This window comes from Diorhabda carinulata, chromosome X, assembly GCF_026250575.1.
Source record: "Diorhabda carinulata isolate Delta chromosome X, icDioCari1.1, whole genome shotgun sequence".
Taxonomy (NCBI): Eukaryota; Metazoa; Arthropoda; class Insecta; order Coleoptera; family Chrysomelidae; genus Diorhabda; species Diorhabda carinulata.
Window position 1 is genome coordinate 66,197,694 of NC_079472.1, and position 23,701 is coordinate 66,221,394.

Genomic DNA, 23,701 nt, shown 5'->3' on the forward strand with positions numbered 1-23,701 from the left:
TATTGGCGCAGTCAGTAGGATATCCGGGTTATCGCGTAAAGAACGTGGTAATTTCGTTTTAATGATTGACTGGATATAGAAATACATCGTTGGTTCATTCTGAAAGTCATCGAGAGTCAGAGTGTTCTAAATTTATGCGACAAAATTCAGGAGGTGATTGCTCGTATGAAATAAAGATGAGTCTTCTCCATAACAAAGTTTCTTCAGCCCACGCCTTTCCGAGATATCTTTAAAGGTGGTGACTCTCATAGCTCAAGCCGTTTTTTACTATTTATATTGTGGTTGTGCTCTATCTTTCTAAAATCACATCGCATCTACTAATTTTTTTTGTTTTTTGGTTTTTCTGATAGAGATACAAATTTGAAACAGTAGGTATAACATAATTTTGAAGTAGTTCAGAATAATAATCATTTCACAAATTGCTCTCAATAAAATAGAGACCAATGATATGGAAATTTCTCATGCTATAGACAAGTTACTTCCTATAGTGTTCGAGTTTCATTTCCGTAACCAATCATCCTTGACACTATTATTTCATGCATTTCTGTGATTCTAACTATTTTTGAAAGTTGAAGTTGATGTATCCCAATTTAAATTCACGATATTATCGACTGAGAATTAAAAAAAGCCGTGAGCAGCAGAGCTCCATCACGAAAATCGAATTTTTCGTCGAATGAAGAATTTAACTAATACACAAACAAATCTTTCCATAAAATGATTTTCTTGGAAATGATATCAATTCTCAATCTTATTTCTTTATATGGAAAATTTGCTATTCCTCAATAACTTTTCATTTCACAAGTTAACTTTCTCTCTCTCTCTCGAATGAAAATTCATAATTTCAATAGACCCGGTGGTCTCGAACCTTCTTGTTCAATTCCAATTGGCAACAAAGAAAAAATTGTCATAATGACAAGAAATTTCGAAAATGGAAAGTAAAAAAAATCACCCTAGCAACGATCATACTCGTAATATTCATTAAATAGGAGGCGGTCCGGTTCAACAATTACAACGATCAAAATGATTTCGGGCGTTTTGTGCTAGAAGAACTGAAGAAGAAAACTTTGAACTTGAGAAAGACTATTCTTCAACATCACCCCTACTTGCATGCGAAGTTCGAACCCTCTAGTTAAACTTTTTCTGGCCAAAAAAATAAGAAAATATAACAAAAACGACCATAAAATAGAGAGGGGCTGAGATGGAAAGTTTCGACCTTAGACAGGAAATCATCTCGCAACTAATTGAACCTACATGTGAAATTTCATTTTTCAGTCGCTTTTCGTTTGACCTGCAGAGGTGAGCAAAGGTCGAAAACCACTTTTTTTGCACTGCGACCCCTCGAAATATTCATTTGTTTCAAACCAAACTCTAATAACATCAATCCGCCGCCAAAGAAGCCATGTATGCTAATTTTGAACCAAATCGGACCCATAGCAATTGCTCGAGAGACGAAAATAAGAATTGTAGCTTAAACCAGACATTCGAAAAACCATCATAATCGTGTTCAGGAGGTCTCAAAACATTGGAAAAATGATGTGCCCCCCATTTTTCTTCTAGTCATGCCTACCGTAATAGTCTAAATTTTCCTTGTAAAATTCGACTAAAAACAGATTGCTGAGGCGTTTCAAACTTCCGTGCAGAAACTCTTTTGGTTATTTTTGTAAACAACAAATGAAAATATGAATAGCCCATAGCGATTTTCTGTAATAATATGAATCTATTTTTTATATCTCGATTGATGGCATAAACTTAAGAATAATAGCGTTTTTGAATAGAGAGAGTTTTCAAACAATATATCACAATTAATATATCGATTAGTATGAAATGTAACTAAAAGTTATCAACAAACACTGTCTAATTAAAAATGTGTACCGGTTGATTTTTTTGAACCAGATGTAATTTCACTGCAATCATTCAGTATTTTTTTTCATGGAGTAACACTAATTATGTCGTCCTCCAACATAGATTCACATAAGAAGATGCTGACGGCACACATTTTCTAGTCGATTTTCCCAAACCAGCCTTTTCGGAGTGTCAGCAAGATCGCATATGTTCTCAAGAGCAGACTTATAAAGTCGCTTTAAAAAAAGTGACATATAATTCATTCAAATTGTCTTCATATTCTCCATCAATTATAATGAAATGTTTTTAAAAAGCTACTTCGACCTATAAAATTCATTATTGGCAAAGTCAGTAGGATATCCAGTTTATAGCTGATTCAATCAATTCCAAGATAGTATTTTAAAAACATGAAGATAATTCCTCATTATTATCACTATTTTATCATGCTATTGATAATTTTTACTCACTAGTGAACTGTCATCTATTGCAGTATATATTATTAAATGGTTTTGAGTTATCCAATGTGTAGTATTCTAACTATCCCTGAATCATTTTTTGAAAACTTTGTAAACAGTAACCTGCCAAGAATTTACTCCAAGAATATACTCCTTGAGTGTTTTCATTACTATCAAGACAGATGTGTGATATGAGCCAACTAAGTGATAATTTTGTACCTCGAGTATAAAGAAATTCATATTATGCGTATTTCGCATAGTGGATAGTCAGTAAAATCAGATTTTTAAAAGCTTTAAGAGAATGAAGAGTATAGTTTGACTGAAGAAGTTTAGTGGTGGCCCATATTATATAGTGAAAATTTTCAAACTAGTTCACACGCCTGGGCACCTCTTAACTTGTTTACTAGCTATAAAACACGTATTTTGGCAAAGTTTGAAAAAAATATTCCAATCGAAAGTTGATGCTTAAAGAAGTGTAATATTATGAATAATTTTGAAAATCGGAAATGTCGGGGTTTGTTTTGAAATTAGTACAGCCATCTAAGAGGTAGTAAATTAGTTCATTTTACAGTTTAATTTCAATAAAGTTATAGAGGAATGAATTTAAGTATGTGAATATTATTCAGTCTTTTGAAGTTAATGGTCCCAAAGTTCTTTTTTAGTTTGACATCTCGCTCAGCTACGTCATTTACAAACATTTGATTTTTAGTTCGTTTCCCACTGATTTAATAATGTTCGTTGTTATTCCATTTATCGGAATGTGTTTTCAAATAACTTGAATTTATATTTAACTTGTGTAAGCGCAGAATCTCCTCTTATCTTCCGGTAAGTGGGTTCAGATTCCATCTTTTTGATTATATCCTCCTAACCCTCATTTGATACGTTCTCAGAAAATAAGCTTAACACAACTACCTCATCCGAGAGATCCCAAAGATGTGAATTCACAGATACAGATACCTCAAATCAATATTCCACGTAAACAAGCGTTCCAAAGTTTTCAAAGCGCTGAAACTGAGACTTTCTTCTAAGGTGGTTTTGAAGCCTTCTTGCATACGAAACAGTTAGATTTTAATAGCATATAACATCCAACGACCATCATGTACTGCACCTGGAGCCCTCCAATGATTTTTTGCCAGGTTATGACCCATAGCTAGTGAAGCGAGCTCTATTAACTCTATCAAATCGTCTTTAAGCTGCGTTTTCCTTTCTAAGATAATTAAGAAAGTATTAACTGCAGTGCTTCGTGCTTGTCCACAACCACTTTGCAAAACAGATTTAGCACCATGCGACTATGGGTCTTTCCTAAAATGATAAATATGCTACAAGGGACATATTTCTGTGTAATCAGCCAGAGCTTTTCAATGCTGTATATAAAGAGATATTTCGATTTTCTAATAGACCCTAAATTGCTCTACGATAACCAAATGTTCATTCAAAATAGATTCCAATAAATTGAGATGTTCTACCTATTTGTTTTTTCTATAACGAGATTGAAAATTGTGTAACATATAATTCAATTCAGCTCTTCAGAGTCTGAAATATCTAAATTACGTAACGAGTTATCCGTTTCACCAAAATCGGACCGGAAAGCCGTAAAAAGGGACGAATAACAATAAGCCTCTTGCATATCCTTATATCCGTTCTTCTTAGGTCACATCTAAACTGTTTACAAAAAAAATATCCGTTATATAAACGTTGTGGAGCTTCGTAATTTTATTTTCCGCTTGATAGATCTTCGCCACGAAGTTTGAATTGTTAATATGTGTTTACTTATTCTATACGGCCAGCTTTAGTCCCGCTGATGGTATATAAATTTTATTTACAGCTTTTGAGATAGTAATGTTCCATAGAATAATAACACAAAATTTTTGAATATTGAATAATTATATGGTAATTTTGTCTAGATAATAAAATGTTATACTGGGTAATCATGATATTATTTACAACTCTTGAACCATAAAGACAAGAAAAAAATACTGAAGAGAAGCCATTCACATGATGTTAGTACTGGAATTATTATGGATTAATGCCAATTTTCAGGAAAGTTCTGCTGCAGCCAAATGGTATTGAAGAGGATAAATATGTATTCGTGAGCAATCAAGCTTCTTCATGTTTTTGAGTGGTAATGTGTAAATTTATCTCATCCTTTTCTGTTCGTATAAGTGACAAAAGTATCATCGTGATTACATGTGTTAGACTTGTTTCTGTAGGTCCTAGCTAATATCGACAATATTTTGGAAATATCGATGGATTTGTGTTGAGCATATTGATTGTACGCCTAGCCTCGGCTCGGGTTTTCAAGAATTCAATTTTTTTGCTGGTGTATTGTATCTTTTATATATGAAAGATTTTCTGTTACTCTTGCTGCACCAGCATGACACATGATTTCGTCGCTTCAGGCACAAAGACCCCTCGACAGGTCTGCTTTTCGCTGAAAAATAGTGACAAGGTTTTCTAAAATTTCATCTATATATGTTGGTATTGTATAAGCTGTCATTGTTGTAGGTTTATCCAGCCAATCCCAGGAAATTGGATAACAAATATCCAGGTCGATACATGAACGTTGCCTTGACTGTATGTTAAATCTAGTTGGTGTTCCATCATTTCAGATGGATAGAGTGTTTGCTTCTATAATTCAGTTAATTCTTTAGCATCTATATAATATGCTGACGGAATATATAGATTGCAGATATTTACTTTTAGATTAGTGTGTAGCTCGATAGCCAAGACTCCTAGGTTTGTATGGATTGTAATTTCTTCAGCATGGAGAGAGTTTTCTTCAAATGTTGCTACTCTTAATCTTTCAGTATATTCATTGGGTTCTTGTAGAAGTTGTTAAAATGCTTTAGCGGATAGTTGTTAGTATATTTGAAAGACAAACAACTTCGCACTTCTGTTTGGATAAGATAGCTTGCAATATTGTTAAGCTGCTATGAAAGCTATTGATAATCCATTGCAGAATAAAAGTGAGATCAAAGCAGATTATTGCTTCTTTCGGTTATTGTTTGCTTGAGAGGATTCACTTTACTTCACTTCTGTTTCTGAAAAGTCTGTGAGAAAACAGTTTCCTCTTGAGTTCAGTTCATCTGCTTTTGATAGATCTGTGCACAAAGAATTTTTGTTAACATGTCTATAATTGCAGTGAAATTATTTGTGTATTTCTTTTTACACTTTACTTCACAATTTTTGGGTCAGATGAACCGTAGACATTTTCCAAAAAATCAGATATCTGCTGTGGTCCAATACGACTGGATTCTGTTGAGAAATGATTTTTATCACTGGTTTAATGAGAATTTCTGTCCTAGGTTTTTTACTTGGCCTGTTTGGCTTGGGAAAAGGAGGTTTCTCAGTGTTTTCCGTTTTGTTTCCATCTATTTGGGGAGGAGGCGTAATTATTTGCTCGTAGCTGCGTTTGGTGCAATTTTATGCAATTTGATTTATGTTCATGGAGGATATATTCTGTATTATGTGATTGTCAGGAAAGTTGGATGGGTTTTTGTAACAGTTCAGTTACTTGTGGTTCACCATATGTTTGTAATTGAGAGCTCTCACAATTTACTGCGGCATGACTTGATTTTTTGTATGAAAAACAAGGTGGAGAGTCTTGCGACAGATAGATTCTGTAGCTGGTGTTTTCGTGTGTAATTAGTTGACACATATACAGAAGATCTATTTCATTAAGCTCATCAATTAATTATGAGTGTGGTGAGGTGCATTTAAGAGTACTAATCTTTTGGATGGTGTTATGGGTTTTCGGGCTTGGATAAAAGTATTGTTAATATTTATCATTCCTTCATGATAGGTCAAGAAGCATTGTACACTATCTTCATTCGAGCTACATGCATATTCCATTGTTTTAAAGTATTGATGTGAATAGAATATTCTTTTATCAGCTCTCCAAGTGATATCAGATAATCTTTAATTTTTCTGATTGGTTGGTGTTGACTAAGTGCGGAGGAATAACGAAACTCGCTGTTTTGGTATAGAATGAAATTCTACTCAAGTAATGTATCTCTGAGTTTAGAATACTTCTAAGAATTTCTATTTATAATTTTATGAATTTTTAGAATATCGAAAATTTTCGGAAAAGAATGTTTCTATATGAATTGATACTTTCACTATTGAGACTACAGTTGCCAGAGCCAGTCAAATTAAAATTGAATGTATTATAAGTTCGTTAAAAAGCACTAATAAATTGGTGAAATAACGAATATCGCCAAGGTTATAGAATAAAATTGAACCTAGCACTGATGATAGATATCTTTGTGCTCTAAAATGGTGTAACCAATCTTCTATCCTCTGATTAATGCTGTGAGGAATATTGAATTAAATCTTTTAAGAAGAGCATAACGTTTATCAACCTTCCAATTAGCAGTGAGAAAGGTCTAATTATTCTTTTGTTTATAGTTATTCACGTTTATTATCATCTTATCAGAGCTTCCGAGCGCGATAAACAATACTGTAAAGTTTTTCCCCTTAAAATTATGCTCAACTACCACACGAAATTATTTTTCTTCTTGTTTGGAGAATCTTGAAAATTGTTTAATTCAGAAACAATTCCAAGGAATAGATCGTTGGAAAGAATATGCTGAATTTTCTACAACTGCCGTTTGAGACACAGTACTACAAATGTTATTTGTGGGGATCTCTATCCGTCAGATCGGAAACTTTATCCATGCTGATGATATTTAAACCGGGTAATGAAATCTTCCGTGGACCTGTATTGCCTTATAAACATAATTCTTGTAGATCTTGGGTTGCACTATTTGAAATTCTACTTTTGTAACCAAAAGCCGTTTTGTCGCTGTTATTTCGTTCAATTTTACTTTGATGAAATGTTCAAAATATCAAAGTAAGACTTGTTTATGAGGGACTTTGGATAACATGATTAAAACAAACCTATTTTGTGCTGCTTATCAATATTCATTTCGTGTGTATAAACAATAAGTGTTACTACACTGAAAATTGAAATTTCAATATAAATAGCTGGGGTGAGTTAAAAAAAAAAAACTCCCTCTAGGGTACTCTTATGGTAACAAAATCATTCCTGATCTAATAGATAGAAGAGATGTTTATTGCCCTATAACACCTTTTTGATCTGAATATATCTAATTCTTATTGCATTATTGCATTTATATGAGATTTTTCTTGTCCTCTAATTGTTTTCCTCCGAAGAACCGGAGGAAAACAATTCGTTACTTGGTGAAATATGTTTTGAAAAACGAGACAAATAGAGACTTTCAATAATATAAAGTGACAATCTCATTTCATTTGATAAATTAAATTCTTCCCATTAGAATTCCAACGTAGAAAATTTATTATGTATGTTTCAGAATAACTTTTCAAAATGGAATAACAGGGTTTTTCCAAAGTTTCACAAATCAGGAAAATTCTCTAAATCCCAAATGTTTTGTTTTGTGTAAATCGTGGAGGTCACAAATTTTTTGCTTGAAACGAATATAATATAAATTTGACTGTTAATGTGTTCGTGGAATGATTTTTCAATCGAAGGACCAATTGAGTTGTATTATTTTATAAACTCTATTGATGAAATATACCTTTCTAAAACTAAAAGTTTTGTGATATAAAAATACATAGCAGTCTTAGAAGTTACACATTGCCGCCTTATGTAAAAACTTAAGTTGCTCCTGTTTTGCGCTGGGATCAGTTTCCAAAGAACTGAACTTATCCACCTCCTTAACAGTTTCTTATGCCCTTATTGAGTCGATTTCTACGATTCAGAAACAATGCAACAATTGATGGAATGGCGACACTCTGGTTCTCCAAGACCTAAGAAGTTTCGCGTCTAAAAATCTGCTGCTTCAGATTTTTGGGATTGCCATGCAATTATCATGATTGATTTTTTGGATAAGCATAGAAAAATAACTGGAGATTACTATTCGACATTACTGACCACTCTACAGGAAAAAATTGAAGAGAAAAGATGCGGAAAGCTATCCAAAGGTGTTTTGTTTTTGCAGGACAACGTTCCTGCACACAAATTTCATGTTGCCATGTAAAAAATTGGGTTTGAATTACTAGAACACCCCCCTTATTCACCATATTTGGCTCCGTCCGACTATCATCTCTTTCCTTAACCGAAAAAAAGTTTAAAAGGACGTAAATTTTCTTCCAACGAGGAGGTAATAAAAGCTGTGGAGGTCTGGTTTCCAGAGCAAGAAAAAACATTTTTTTTAAGGTCTAGAGACGTTGCAGGTTCGCTGTAATAAATGTATCCAATTAAGAGGAGAATATGTTGAGTAATAAAATATTTTGACATTGAAATTTGGTTTATTTGGTATATTAGGCTAAGAATTTTTCAATATATCCTGGTAATTTTAGACGAAGTTGCAGAGCAAAAAATGAAGTGTATTTCTTTTTGGAATAACTCAGTGAAGCGTAGAATCGTAGCAGACATTAAGTAATAATAATAAATAAATGAAAAAGTGAAATTATCGCCATTTTTTGTCATTAGTTGTGATAAATCCACCGCCATTCGTTAAAAAAAATAATTTTGATTGAAATAAGCTCATTGGACTTTGTATAGATGGCGCAACTGCAATGATAGGTGTATGATCGGGCTTAGCAAAAAAACTCAAGAAAAAAATCCTACAATGGTGAGTACACATTGTGTTATTCATGTGGCTTTCGAAACTTTGCCACAGAAATAAGACCAGACTTTGGACTCGACTATAAAAATTGTCAACTTCATCAAGAACAGTGCTTTGAACAGTGGGTTATTTACATTACTCTGTGAGGATCTCGATTCTGAACACAAAGTTCTTCTGTTCCATACAGAACCACGCTGGCTTTCCAAAGGCAACATGTTTGCTCGCCTTCATGAATTGAAAGAAGAGGTAATTATATTTCTTGAGTTCAGAGAAAAACACGATTTCCTCCCGGGCTCATTCAACTGACATGTTTGATGCCTTGAATGTACTGAACTTGAAACTTCAGAGCAGAACCAGTACTATAATAAACAAATATGATTATATTCTGGGGTTCATAGCAAAACTTCAACTTTGGAATCAAAAATTATCTTCTGATAATGTTATATCTTTTTCTCGGCTATTCAAAGCAACTAAAAAACACACTGGACGCAAATTTGAACGATACTATAGAGACATCGATTACGAGTCACCAATATGCCTTATGACAAGAAAGCCATTTGTTGTCGATGTGTTGCAGTTATCAGAAGAAGTTCAGGAAGAATTTCTAGAAATGAAGGTTGATTCGTCCATGAAAGATGACTTGCCTCTCTTGCTTCACGAGTACCATTTCCTTTGTCTTCAACTTACTTGTGCAGTATTAATTAAACAGCGAAATCGTCTTGATGTCGATAGCGACCCAATGATAGTTCTGACAAAAACAGAACCTAGAATTAACCAACTGGTTCTGAACATGCAATCTCAAGTGTCTCATTAGTACCTACTCTTATTATATTATTGTTTTTAATGAAACATTCATTGTTTAAATTTCAAATTTTAAAAATTGTTTATTATAATTAAAATAAAAGGTTTTCAAGTACATAATGTGCGTTTTTTGTATTTATTGAAAATGTAGAGGAAGTGGGGCATGGAAAAATTATTAATAGTCTGAGGAACCTCAACAAAACAAGGGTTGGAAAACTCTGGATTAGACAATGCTGTATCTGTTGGATAATCATTGGATATAATTATTAGACGATTATCTCATAATGTCAAATATCCGGATGAACTAGATACTCTCTACATATTGTTATATTTTTGGGTCTATAAAATGCTCTTCATCTTTATCTTAAGAAAATATTGAGTAAAATCTTCAATAAAGCTGAAAATGTTCTCATGAACTGAGAAGAAAACTTTCTCATTTGGAAAAAATTAACTTAGAATATAAAAAATAAAATACCTTGAAAGAATTTTCGAACTCCATATCCAAATACCATCTAATCTGAGTGGTCAAACACCCTCCTCTTGTTCGAATTCTTCCATCCGAACTAAAGAATACATCAGCCGGCGTCGCTATTAAGTTCATATTCTTAAAAAATCTCTCATACTAACTAACAATTGCGATATCAATATGGTAGAAAAGAGTTGAAAACGTGTATGAGAATATAATTATTACTTCCACTCCAGTTACTGTTTCGAGTTTCTATAATTCCAATACATTGTCTTATGTTTTATTGGAGACGGAAATGATTGACTTCCTAGCTAAAATCGTGATGAATATTGAATGAGATTTCCTTCGAAAATCTTGATAACCATCGAATGCTGTTAGCGGCTAATGCCGCTCCTCTTCCAATGGCGAACCATCAGGATGTGGATATCGATAATAAAGTCACATTTTCCGGATAAGACATAATTCAATATACAGGCTCATTCATGGAAACCGGATAATTTCAAAATAATCATAAAAATTTGAATAATGTGATGATAATGAATAATAATGAAAAGTTTTTTCGTTGGTACAAAAGAAATTGTTAAATCATAGCCTTTTTTACTTAATCACTTACGAGAAATTATGTCCGGCAAATGATGTCCATTTTGGGCAATACATTGTTGTAGCCATTAACGGAAACTGGCCTCAATTCTTTGCAGCATGTCTACATCAATCTGGGTGACGTGTCGACGAATTGCGATCTTTAGGTCCTCCAAAGTACGCGGTTTATTGTTTGTTGTACACACGTTTCGTCATTCATTAACAATATCAAATTTTCTTTTTTTATATTATAAGTGAAGTACTAGTCATTTTTCAATATATTGGACCCGCCTCGTATATTTTTGCAATTTAATTCCATATAAATAACACTGGTCCGCAAGCAAATCGGCCCATCATTATTGACTATTCCTATGTATGATGACCTTCTGAATCCAAATAGTTTTCTCACATCACCCTCTGTTTGTTGGAGACATCCCCTAGTTATTATATATTTCTCACATATGTTTTACATTCTTAAGATTCTAGCCGTAAAACATCTCGAAATTAATAGAGAGGGATGTCAGGGGTTTTGGAGTTGCCTAAAACTAAATCTGAACTTCTTGGATCGCGACTTCAACAGTCTTGGAAAAAAGCAACAGACCATATATATAGTCGAACCTCAAATTATTTTCCTAAAGATAAAGTGTTCTGCTCTAATGCCAATACATTGATGACAGAGCTGAAGATGCCATGTGACCCAGACAAAACGAGACTCTCTATAGATTCCTCGAAAACCAAATTTTCTCGTGTTAGTGAAGTTAAACTCAAGAAAGAAGTTTTTGTTGGTCCTCACATTACACAACTTGATTATGCCGCTCACTTCGAGGAATTGCTGTTAGCGTACAAGGAAATGGGATGTAACACGTCCCTTGAAGTACACTTCCTTCACTGGCACCAATGAAAATTGAAGAGCAGTCTCCTAAGAACAAAGGATACATTTCTATCGAGACTTCGTTAGGATGAAGAAGATATTTTCATAGAAGTTTGGTGTACAGATACCATATCCAGATCTTTATGGAGGTTACTGTTTCAAATGTATCAAGATGCATCCATCTGGTCCCATTATTTACACAATAACTTTCGGCCTTGACTTGCTGGTTATCACTTTTAGCCTTTTCACTGCGACACCTTTCTATAGTCGGGCCTGTGAATCTTCTTAGCTTTGCCCCATTTTAGTAGGTCTAGACGAATGTTCTGGGCTTGTGGACTATCCCTAAAGTCGGCCGCAAAGTCGAACAAATCATTGTTATAAGTATACAAATTTTTGTGTAACACTTCCTTTCTAAAGATTCTAAGTCTGTAACATCTGAAATATAACGTGGTTATCATCAGTCCAATTGATGTTATGTTTCGGTCTAAACTCAATTATCTCAATAGAATATATCTCTATAATTGAGAGATTTTCAATAGACTATTTTGCAACCCCATGAAATTGGCTAGTCAAAGCAAAAAAAAGAGCTAAAATAAGGGGCTATTTGGGTGCGTAAATTAAATATTGTATTGTAAGTATATATTGGTTTGTGGTCTCGTATACACTGCGACCCAACCATTTTGTCCCCCTCTCTCGCTGCGATATTGGAGAGCCTAGTGCTTACGGCTGATCCATCAATGCCACTCCTTTTAAAAAGTCTAGAGTGTGGAATGGCTTTAAGTGCTTCCTCTTCTATTTCAAACGCACCCAAATGTAGTACTCTGGAGTTCTTAGTATTTCACACTTGTGAATAGAGATTTCATCCTTTGTGCAACAAAACCTGCACGCCGCATTATCTGCTAGGTCTAGCGTCTTCAGGTGTTTGTTGAAGCGTACAGTGCTGCGTTAGAACTGTTAGTATTTGTAGATTGCTCTTACTTAGGTTGATACATTCAACAGATCTATCTGGTTATAGTTTCCCAGAAAAATCTTTGTCTGTCTCAGCACTATAGGTTCTCCCAATAATTGGTGTTGCATTGTTCTGTAACTGGTACCACAGAAGGTTTCAGGTCCCATGCAGGGCTTGTATGCCCCCGCTTTAGCGAGCTTATGAGCTATATAAGTTCCTCTCCAGAATGAACCGAACACATTTTTGATTTGATCCCACTTGCTCTTACAGTTTAATATCAAGGTGAAGTTTTTCTCAAAGTTTAACTTTTTCGATGTAACGTCCTGAGGCATGTCCCAGGGTTGGTCGTTATTCACGAACGGGTTTTCTTTGATGATTCCGACTCTGAGCACTCTAAGTGATGTTTCCACTGCCACGCTTTCCAGAAGTATGTGGGGCGGTGGGAGATTTAGTTGGGCAAGATTTTATGGCCCTAGTTACACATAAGCAAGCCAGTCTTTGTACCTTTGAGAGATTATTCCTCGTGGTATTCAGACTAGTTTTAGTACCTCAAACCACTGCCCGATATGTGAAGATTGGTCTCACAATTGCCATGTACATCCACCGTAGGATCTTTGGGTTACAACCCCAATTCCTTCCTGCTACGTTTCTGCACACCATCAGGGCTTTTGTGGCTTTGTTGATTATCTCTTTTTCATATTTGTTCCAGAGAAGTTACTATCTAGTGTGATAGGCTTGAAGTTGAGTTTTTTTCTCCTAGTGAAGGAAATTAGATAGGTTTTGTTTGGATCGACGTTTAGCTCCACCGATCGACACCACTCTTTTGTATAGTTTAGTCCTCTTCAAATTAAATATTTCGAGGTTTTTTAGAACTTGGCAATCTATTTGAATGAAAATAATTTTGTGCCTTTCCCATGAAAAAATTGAGTTCTCAATTAGTCAAACAGATTCTACTCATAAAGTATTCCTTAAGCAACATTTTACAAAAGAAAATTCCCTGAATTACTTTTGTTTCGATGACCTCACAAAAGGAGTGGATCTTGATGAGCTAGGTACTTGTTCCAAAATTCAATAATCTCATTTAAAATTGATTCTATGCTAGGCGTCGATTTTTCTTTTTAATCTCAGTATTTAAGTAAGGTGAATCTATTCTGGTACGTATTTGTTATATATGCATCAAATTCGCATTTCATTTAAGCTCACTCACAGCAAGCTCAAAATATCACTTTTACGATGTTCATCGGGATTTTAATGGTGTTGATAGCAAAATTACTACAGATAATTTACCAGACCCTAGTCATTTCTAAACCATTTACCAAGTTTTCCTATTCATGTATGCCTGTGCCATTTGTTTCAGTAACAGGGATTCAAATGATTTATTAGCAACGATCTGGAATAACAATGGAATTATTTTCAGTATTTCATTATTATGTACATTCGGGTTAAAAATCGCAGAGATAATTGCCTCTAGTGTCTAAACATGACATTTGTCGGATATTAATGATAATATTTCAGAATAAAATTTTCAAATAATGGAATATCAGCTGGATTTTTATTTCTGATGGCTATTGAATTATTCTTCATATATGCGATTTTTATAAAATTGGTGTGCTAACTCCGGATTAATTGCGGATGCATAACTTCCGGTGTCGACTGAACAGTTTGTACTAATATCTTGAACTCTGAAAGTGTTGAATTTGCTTTCAAACCGTTCACTAACATTATATCTGATTCTGAAATCCTGGATTGCACTTTGAGGATAGTTAATCGAAATCATATCTCAGACGTACATGATTGTTTAATATGTGTTGACATAGGTATCATAGTGATCATATGGGAATTGGGTTTCAATTCAATTCAAATAAATCAAGGTCAGTTTGATATATATATTTTAGACTATTATTTTTTATTTGTTGCTTTTGATTTTACCTTGACAATTATAAGTTTTCCTACTAAAATGTTTTGCAGTTTAACCAAATTATATATCGTATACGAGAGAGAGAGAGAGAGAAGGAAAAATAACTAAATTTGGGATGAGCTTAAAAAGTAAATTTTTGACAAATTCCATAACTAATTTTAATCTGTGTAACTAACAATGATGTAATATTAGTTAACCAGCTAGTCTCTAAGAGAAACAAATGCTGAGGTGCCAAAAAACAATCAAATAATTAACGAAAAATTCGACATAGTCTGTGTAGCTGTTTGTGAAATCATCCCTCCACAATTTTTTAATAATTCTATCAATTGATATCTAAGGTTGACAACCGCTTTTCTGTGGCAGTCGGCTTTAACCAGAAAAGCTCAAACAGTTTAATTTGTTGTAATGTTAGATGTGGTGATAGAAAAAACATTGATCGATGCACTGGGAAAGTGTGACTTCTCGAAGTAGATAACACTGGTTTAGTTCACTTCAATATGAAGTGAAAAAACATTTCCCTATATTCTACAATTTTTCTGTTCCTTATTTTACCTAAAAAGACTGTTTTACCGTAGTTTTCTTTAGTAGAAGATGTACTTTAGCAGTATGAAAGTGAGTATGAAGTTTACTGTGCTTCAAATAGTTGAATAACTGACCCAGCAAATATTATTTTGGTTCAATATAAATAACTAACTCACTATAAGTGTATAGGGATGTACTTATAATCAAAAACGTTGTATAGACACTGGAAGTATGCTTTATTCAGATAAATAAAGTATTATTTATTAAAGTAACAAGTATATTTCAAATTAAAATTTTTGATAGCTGTATAGACATCAAAAATAATCATTTATATGTTTACTATTATTTGGATGAGAATATGCCACACTTAGTTGTCCAATAACCATTTTGAAATGAGCCTAATATTCTACATCAGGCTCATACTGGAATGCTAGTCGAAGGAATAAATCTGATGTTATTGCTCGAGGAATTTGTTGGCCAATTATTCTACGTCTGTTTACTATGAATTTGCGCGTTGCTCTTCGTTGTTATTGTCTCTGTTGATTCCATTCATTTCGTGTCTTTTGTAATCTTGATTGTTTTATTCGCCTGATGTTCGTGCTCTTATATGCATGAGATTTGATTGTTCGACAACTCAAATTGGTCCCTTTAGGTCTTGTTGGCATTGCTGAATGTATATGTAACAAAAAAAATTAAGTTAAAATATTTAATTATGTAAAACTATGACTTAATATTGTATTCGTTTGCTCATTATTTTCCTTTCCTTTCACAATAATAAAACACGTATATTTATTAACCATCATTCTGTTTTTATTTATAAATATTTACAAAAAATGTTAAGTACAATATGTACAAGTACGATAATGGCCGTTGTTAGCCGGAGCTCACAACACGTGTTTATTTACATGAGAGTGAAAACTGTCTTTTCAGTTATTAACAAATAATTATTGCACTGGAGCTTGATGATAAATTTACTATGAAAGTAAAATTAACATAAGAGCACAGAAAAATCGAAATGATTCGTATAACAGTCACTGCTAAGATCGATACAAAAAGGAAATTTAAATTATAAATAAGAATTTATACTATAATTATTATATTCCATTGCCATCTTGCAATCCTATTACGGATCTGTGGAGAAAATGAAAGAATTGAAAAATCACAATGGAAGAATAGGGATTGATCGTAGGGAGTTGAAAATTTTGGGTTATATGTATTTTTTAAAGCTGTATCATAAGAAAATAAAATTTAAAAAAAACTTAGTTGGGTACTACCCTTAACATTTATGGGGATAGAAAAAAAATGTTGTTTGATTCGCAGACTTATCCGATGTACACACAAAATTTCATGAGAATCGGCCAAGCCGTTTCGGAGGAGTTTAGATAGAAACACCGTGACACGAGAATTTTGTATATAGGATAATTTATGTGATTATTAATTGATATTAATATGCTTCAAATAGTAGAGGTCTTTTCAACAATACAATGAAAAAAGAATATTACAAAAAACATTGAAACATCATAAAGAGAATATTTGACAATTATTCTATTGTAAGTACTAACAGTGAAAAGCAGTTGATAACCTCATAACTTTCCAAGTCTGTCAAGGCATACAGTTATTTGATATTCATGAGAAAAATTGGATGAGGTTAGGATGAGTAGATACATTATTTGATATGAATATTGCGACGATAAAATACTACTTCCACATAAATTGGGTTCTTAAGTAACAAATGCACAAATGATGCTTTATTCTCCCTCCTTAATAATGTGTAGTCTAGCCTAAACAGCCATCACTCCACTGTAACAATTTTTTGTGACTTTTCTGAGGCTTTCGATTGTGTTAATCACAATATTTTGAGCAACAAATTGCAGTACTACGGTTTTTGGGGAACACCTCTAGCATGATTTGAGTCATACCTCACCAACAGAAGTCAGCTTGTAAGGGTTGATACAACGATGTCTTCTTACAAGCTAATAGAATATGCAGTGCCCCAAGGCTTTGTACTAGGCCATATTTTGTTTCTTCTGTTTATAAACGACATAGCTTATCTAGACATATGTGGTTAAATATAAGTTTGAACATATAAGAATACATTGCACCCTTTTTTACTAAATAACACCACCATTGACCACCAATTTCAAAAAAAATGGTTGCACGGCTATCCACTTAATAACGCGGAGCACTACCTTTACCTACTTACTCTACGTTCAAAATTAGTTAAGGGCTAAATAGTTTACAATGCAAAAAAATGCACAATCACTTGCCAATTGAAATAAAATCGATATAATCTCTTCCCGCATTCCGTAATAATTTGAAGGCATCTACTCTGTAAACGACTTCTATTCTAATAATAACATTCTATATCGAGTTTGCTGCATACTGTTTTATTTTTTGCCAACGACCTATATTGTAGTTTTCTTCTATATGTTGAAATTTTATTTCGTTTGTATCTTTATCAAGTTATTTTGTCTTTTCGTTTTTACAAGCTTTTGTCTACAAACTGTATCAATTTTTTAACAATAAAGCATTTCTCTCCCTCTATCTCTACATGCAATAAGTAGTTCTGTAATTGATATGGGTATCAATTATTGGTTAATTGTATGATGAGAACACTTTAGGGTTCCATTGCAAAAATTCGTAAACCATATTTTCACAGTGTAATATTCTGAAAAGCGATGTTCTTTCTAATAATAGAAATCCGGACAAGTGGAAGCTAGTATATTTCCGTGGAAATTAATTTGCTTACATTGAGTATATTTTCAAGCTTCACTACTTTTTTCAATTTGTAGTGCTCTTCCGAGTTCTCTCAAATTTGGTCTCATTCCATTCAAATATTAAAAATATTTAGTTGAGCAGTACTAATCTCTTATCTCAATGACTATTGCCGTGTTTCTTGTTGTTACAGAAAGTTGATGAGAAAGCTTAACCCACTTATAAACTCCTCTTTTCTCAAATAAAAATGAAAGCAAAACTTAATTGAAAACAAAATTTGGCAAACATTCAAATTCAAAAATTATGATTGGGAAACGAACACATTAGTTTGTTGTTCGCATTTCTTCGATGATCGTTTTCATAAAACTGAAATACTATCGATTCAATACTCGAAAATATATAGTAGAAAAAAGTAAGAAACTTTGTTTTTGAAGAATAAGTTGAATTTATCATTTGGGATTTTAGAAAACTATCATACACGTGAATCGTATTAAAATGTATTCAGACAGAAATTTAAATAAACTGAATCCTTGATTAATCGCAATTAGAAACAGAAACCTATTTATTTTGGAATACCTATCACTATTTTGTATTGTTACAAATTTGTTGTTCAACTAGTTTTCACTATACTTCCCCCCTGTTTGTTTACATTTTGTACTGTTTGGTCGACATTTTAAAATGAAAGGCAGGTACAGTGACATCTACACAGCGTTTCCAATTATAAGGTATGGATTAAAAAATTGTCAAAAATATTTAACCTCACTCTTTTGAGTCAAAATATATTTTGACACAATCTAATATGTCTATCAATAAAAAGTAAATTTTAGTGGAAAATCGAGGATACAATAGAGAGAAATGTGAACTAAATAATGGTTAGGTAGAGAAATTGATAAGGAAGTCATTATTTTTACGCTTGGATATCGATATACATTCAGAAATGTACAATATATATTCACATTGTCAACCCCGCAAACCTTGCAGATTATGTCGACTCCGAGCATTCAATCTCCCATTACAGAGGTATCAACCATGTTTGAAGGTTGGAAAATGGAGAACTTGTCCACGTGGCCCAATTATGTCATGTCAACCTTGTGGAGAAGACATAAAACCATGCACTACTGTTAAACGTTGCGGTTTGGATGAATGTTTCGCGAAAGCTCCACCTCCTCCGAAAATTATATATCTACCCATGTCTAACAAAGTATGTTGTAAATGTAAACCTAAGAAAAAGTGTTTACCGAAATGTAAACCATGTTGTCCAAGTAAGAAATGCTGCCCTTGTTGTTCCAATCAACAAAAGAAAATGTGTAAGTCAGAGTGTAAGACTCTTAATTCGAATTTTGCTTGCAAAGTGGAGACTATGGGATCTAAATTGAGAATTACAATTTATAAACCTTCAAATACTAGCGATTGTAAACCTATTTGCTCTTCTCCGCAACTAGAAGTACGTGATTGTCGAGCTGACGCCTGTGAATCCGATTCAACTGTGTGCAAATCCAAAAAGAAGAAGAAGAAGAAGAAGAAGAGGAAGAAGTGTTGTTGTAGTATTTGTCAAAGCCAGAAGACGAGTCCTTATGAATCAACTTCAACTGTATGCAAATGCAAAAAAGAGAAAAGGAGTACCAACGTTTCTAAATCAAGATGTACTTGCTTGAAACGTGTGCCAATTTCTCACGAATCTGCTCCGAGTATATGTAGAACTAGAAAGAAAAAGAGAAGTATCCAAGTTTCCAAATCTGCTTGTAATTGTACCAAAAACGGTGTTTCTACTTGTGAATCGCTAACCAAAGTTCGTAAGCCAATAAAGAAGAAAATAAGTAAAATACCCGGTTCTTGCTCTGGATGTAAGACACCTCTCATGACTGAAGTTTTCAAAACTATGAATAACGCGAAATGCCTTAAATCTTCCTCCTCTTCTGAAATAGGTCGAGTAGATGCTTGTGAACCTTCAATATTACCTTGCCTACAATTGAAGAAACCACGAGAAATTACGAAATGTCCGTTAAAAAAAAATAATTTTAAATGTAAAAACAAATTTACCGAAGCATCTTTGTGGACAGTGTTCCAATAATGCTTTAATCCAAGGTGTACTATAAGTAGAGTAGAGAATTAGTTGATGTTGATAAAATAAAAGTATTTTATTACAACTACATTTTAAATATGTATCATTTATTTGATCAACATGGATATGTCTTAGTATCATGTGTTTTAATTTGAAGCAAAGCAAACGTTTTGTTCCAGATGTAATGATGTCATTGATAATTGTATATTTCCATACTTAGATCATCACTTAACACTTTGGCGTTTGAATCTATCAGACAGATCACACTGAAGATACCTTCAAAGCCTTCTCCGGGCAGGAGTTCTTATTAGAGGTTGATAGGTGAGAAAAGTCAGATATGTCTTAATTAATACGACTTAATTTGAAGCAATAACGTTGCTGGGTACACACCATGAAGCATTTACAATAATTCTGTTTACTTTAGATTGAAATCTGTCTAGAATTTCTATATTTGAGTTGGATGCAGTGCCCCATAGTTGAATACCATAACTCCAAATTGATTTTAGTGTGATTTTGTATATTAGCACCTTGTTGTTGATTGTTAGTGGAGATATTTGACCTATTAATAAGTACAGTTAACTGAGTTTACAGTTTACAGTTAACCAATTGCTTTCTCTTGGTTAGTATGTGTGTGTCCCATTTTAGTCGTCAGTTCAAATGAATTCCGAGGTATATTGCACTCTTTTTTAGTTTTCTTAATATCTTTAGTCTGCACTCTGAGTGAGGCTATAGCTTGGTCCTGATGGGATATTAGCACAACAGTGTCATCTGTATATATTGCGTTGATAACTATGTTGTGTATGGGAATATTAACTATAAACATAAAACACAAAATTTGTACTTCTTTGTGGACATAATTGGATATAAAGTTGTAACGTGATCTTGGATGTTGTGTAGGTAGGATTCAAGAATTAGCAAAAGGTTGTGGAGAAGATTCATCCTAATTTTGTATGGTAATCTCTCGTGCCAGACATTGTCGAATGCTTGAAAAGGCACTCGAAGAGTATTCTTTATCTTCAAAAGATTTCTACACTTTTTTTGTGACTCGATAGTCTTGTTCTATCGGAGCATGCAGATCTCTAAATCCAAATTTGTGATTAGGTATTAGTCTATTAGCTCCTAGAATCGGTTCTATTTTGGCTTCAGAAAATAAGCGCGGGAAGAAAACATTGATTCCATACCACCCACGTCTCTCCTCTTCTGTAGTTTCACTAAAAGCTATTAGAGTGTAGAGACTATCCCTACATTGATTGAACTTCAATATTGGAGTCATTAGTAGAACTTGTAAATCATCAATTTGGTTCTATTTCTTCTAGTTCGAAAGATATTTTCTTCCTAATCTTCAATTATCTTCATTAGAATCAGACCTGGATAAAATTTTTCAATTTAGCTTTGAGTTACATTGATATACCGTGGTATCAATATGCCCCCTAAGATCTAGAGGTTGAAATGTACTATCCTCTTCTTTATCGTTGTTAGAGATGCGTCACCTACAAACTCACTTCCTGATTGAGCTTTTGAGTTTCTCTTGGTACTGTTATTTAACGACTTAAATGTCAATAACGCAATCACCCTAGTCAATCTAAAATTACTTCGACGTGGATTACATTACATATGCCATGGATTAAGTTCTGCAGCTAAGAATCTGTGAACCAATTAAGTGTAATTCATCTAGTATTCTAGTAGAATGAAAATCGTACAAGGCCCGCTCCGTTAAGGCGTTCATGCCTTATATTGAGAAAAGGCGTTACATACAATCCAATGGTCCCCAATAATGTCAACAGAAACTTGTTCTTTCCGTTTAGATGTCTTCCGGTCCCTTAATTACCGTTTTCCGTACAAGCTAAATATCTTTGAATGTTCAAGTTGTATGGATTTTTTGCCGACGCCGCTCAGTGAGTTGTTGACGGAAATGTCTTTCTTATTAATTTGTAGAGTAGTTTATGAGAAGCTGTAATGATCTGCGTGGAATTCCATCATTTAAATTCAATCATATATTATCTAGTATACATCGTAATTATTTCAATAAGGCTTTGTTATTTATAAGTTTCCCCTTATTTTTTCTTTCCTCAAGTAATGTTGTTTAAACTCAAAAAGAAATGGACTCTTGAAATAGCTAAATTCCACCATAACCTCAAAAATACTAAGTAGAGGTAATGTGTTCAACGCCTGGCTCTTATAAATTTGAACATACATTTCGTTCCTTTTAAGTTGGTGCTCGAATGATTTGTCGATAATTCAGGTATTTCAAATTAGGGATCGTTGTCTGGGAAGAAGCTAAAAATGAGGAAGAAGGTGATAAATTTTAGAATAGTTACATTGTGGATGTAATGGTAATGGGAAAATTCATGAATCTAAATGTTAGTCTCGCATTATCCGCAATGTATGATGATCCTGTTCAGGTGATTGAATCTGTTAAACTCGTGTTTATGTAGGTTTTGGAAATATTATATATTCAGATCACTTGCGCGAATGACGGTTTGAATTTACGTTGAGTTATCTTGGAGGAAATTATGTGAGAAGATGTATTTTTTATGATAAATACTATAGAATTTCACTCTACCTATAAAATAAAGTGATGAGAGGATTTTTAATACATAATTTCGCATCAAAAAAACTTGTTGAGGAATAGGGAGAGCGGCAACTCCGATTCTCTAAATGTAAGATGCACGCTAGAGGGCGCCGTTTGATTTTTTTAACTTTAGTTTTCTTTGGAATATTAAATATGATCACCGATTATGGAAGAAGACCTAATTAAAAACAAAATACCAGAAACTACTTGCTTTTTTATTTTATCTCCGTCAAAATATGTTCAAATTGAAAATTTTGTCAAGAGTGTTGAGATATAAAGAAATAAAAATTAGTCAGCCTTGAAATAATACCAACATATTATATAGGTCAAATTATCAATCTAAGTAATATCTTTTTTCAGGTTTTATCACGATTTCTTCAACATTAGATACGAAATTTATTTTAGAACTGAAAGTAAGATATTTCCCAAAAACAACGATGTATCTAGCTTGATATGTACTTATTTTGATTGCATGAGAAATCAACTATTAAGGCCGCTTGACATGATGCAAAACAACATGCAAGAAATTGCATGCAATTCCTTGCAAGATCAAAATATTACATGGAGGAATATTGTACGTCGTTTGCCATTATTCAAGTCTCTCACAATTGCCTCTAATCAAAATTCCAAAAGAAAAAGTAAACAATTGCCTAACCTCCAACACTGGCAATAATTATATCTGCCTCTGCTTTGCTTTTGGAGTCTGATGGACAGTTTAGCTATAGAATTGGACGAGAAAACAGAAAAATTAGTTAAGAATGGATGAAGAAACATTTGAAAAACGTAATATCAGCAGTAAAGAAACTCATTGCTCTCTAAAATTGAAACTTAGACTGAATAAACAATCAGCTGAGGCTGAGCTTCATACTGGGAAAAGTCTGCTTTTCGTTTTTTGATAAGTATGTGCATGCTTTTAAGTGAGAAATATTGCGTTCTGCATCGCATTATATGTTGACTGACATCATGTCAAGCGGCCATTAAGGCTAGAGTATATGCAACAACCTCCTTCTTCAGGTGCCATCTCCATTTAATGAAGGTTGGCGACAATTTCGGCATACTTATTTCGGTGCTGAGTGGTGCTAATTAAAGATGATTTGTTCATACCAGTCCATTCGCGTATGTTTTTTAACAATGAATTTTGACTGGACCAGGTCCATGTTTTCCTTCAATTTTTCCTTCTATTATTAATTTAAATATATCATATTGTTGTTATGGTATATGTGGTCCAGATAAACGGCCTTTTTTCTCTTTATTGTTGCAAGTAACTCTCTTTCCTTTCCCATATGTCTAGGCACTTCATCGTTAGGTATATGTTAAGTCCATGATATTTTTAGTAGT

General features: G+C 33.4%; 2 protein-coding genes across 3 annotated transcripts in view; both read left to right on the plus strand.

Annotated features, from left to right (window-relative positions):
- Positions 1-23,701, plus strand: part of LOC130902233 (uncharacterized) — a 384,279-nt gene that overhangs the window by 77,606 nt on the left and 282,972 nt on the right. Inside the window, exon 1 of one of the 2 annotated variants that reach the window (XM_057814190.1) lies at positions 4,338-4,419. The exons of the other annotated variant lie outside the window; for it this stretch is intronic. The gene's annotated coding sequence lies outside the window, so the exon portion shown is untranslated. Of the gene's footprint in view, positions 1-4,337; positions 4,420-23,701 lie in introns of those variants that run through there. 2 annotated transcript variants of the gene reach the window in all.
- LOC130900581 (keratin-associated protein 10-11-like) lies at positions 18,805-19,800 on the plus strand. The gene has a single exon (XM_057811279.1). It carries the CDS (start codon positions 18,805-18,807, stop codon positions 19,798-19,800), a length of 996 nt encoding a protein of 331 aa, XP_057667262.1.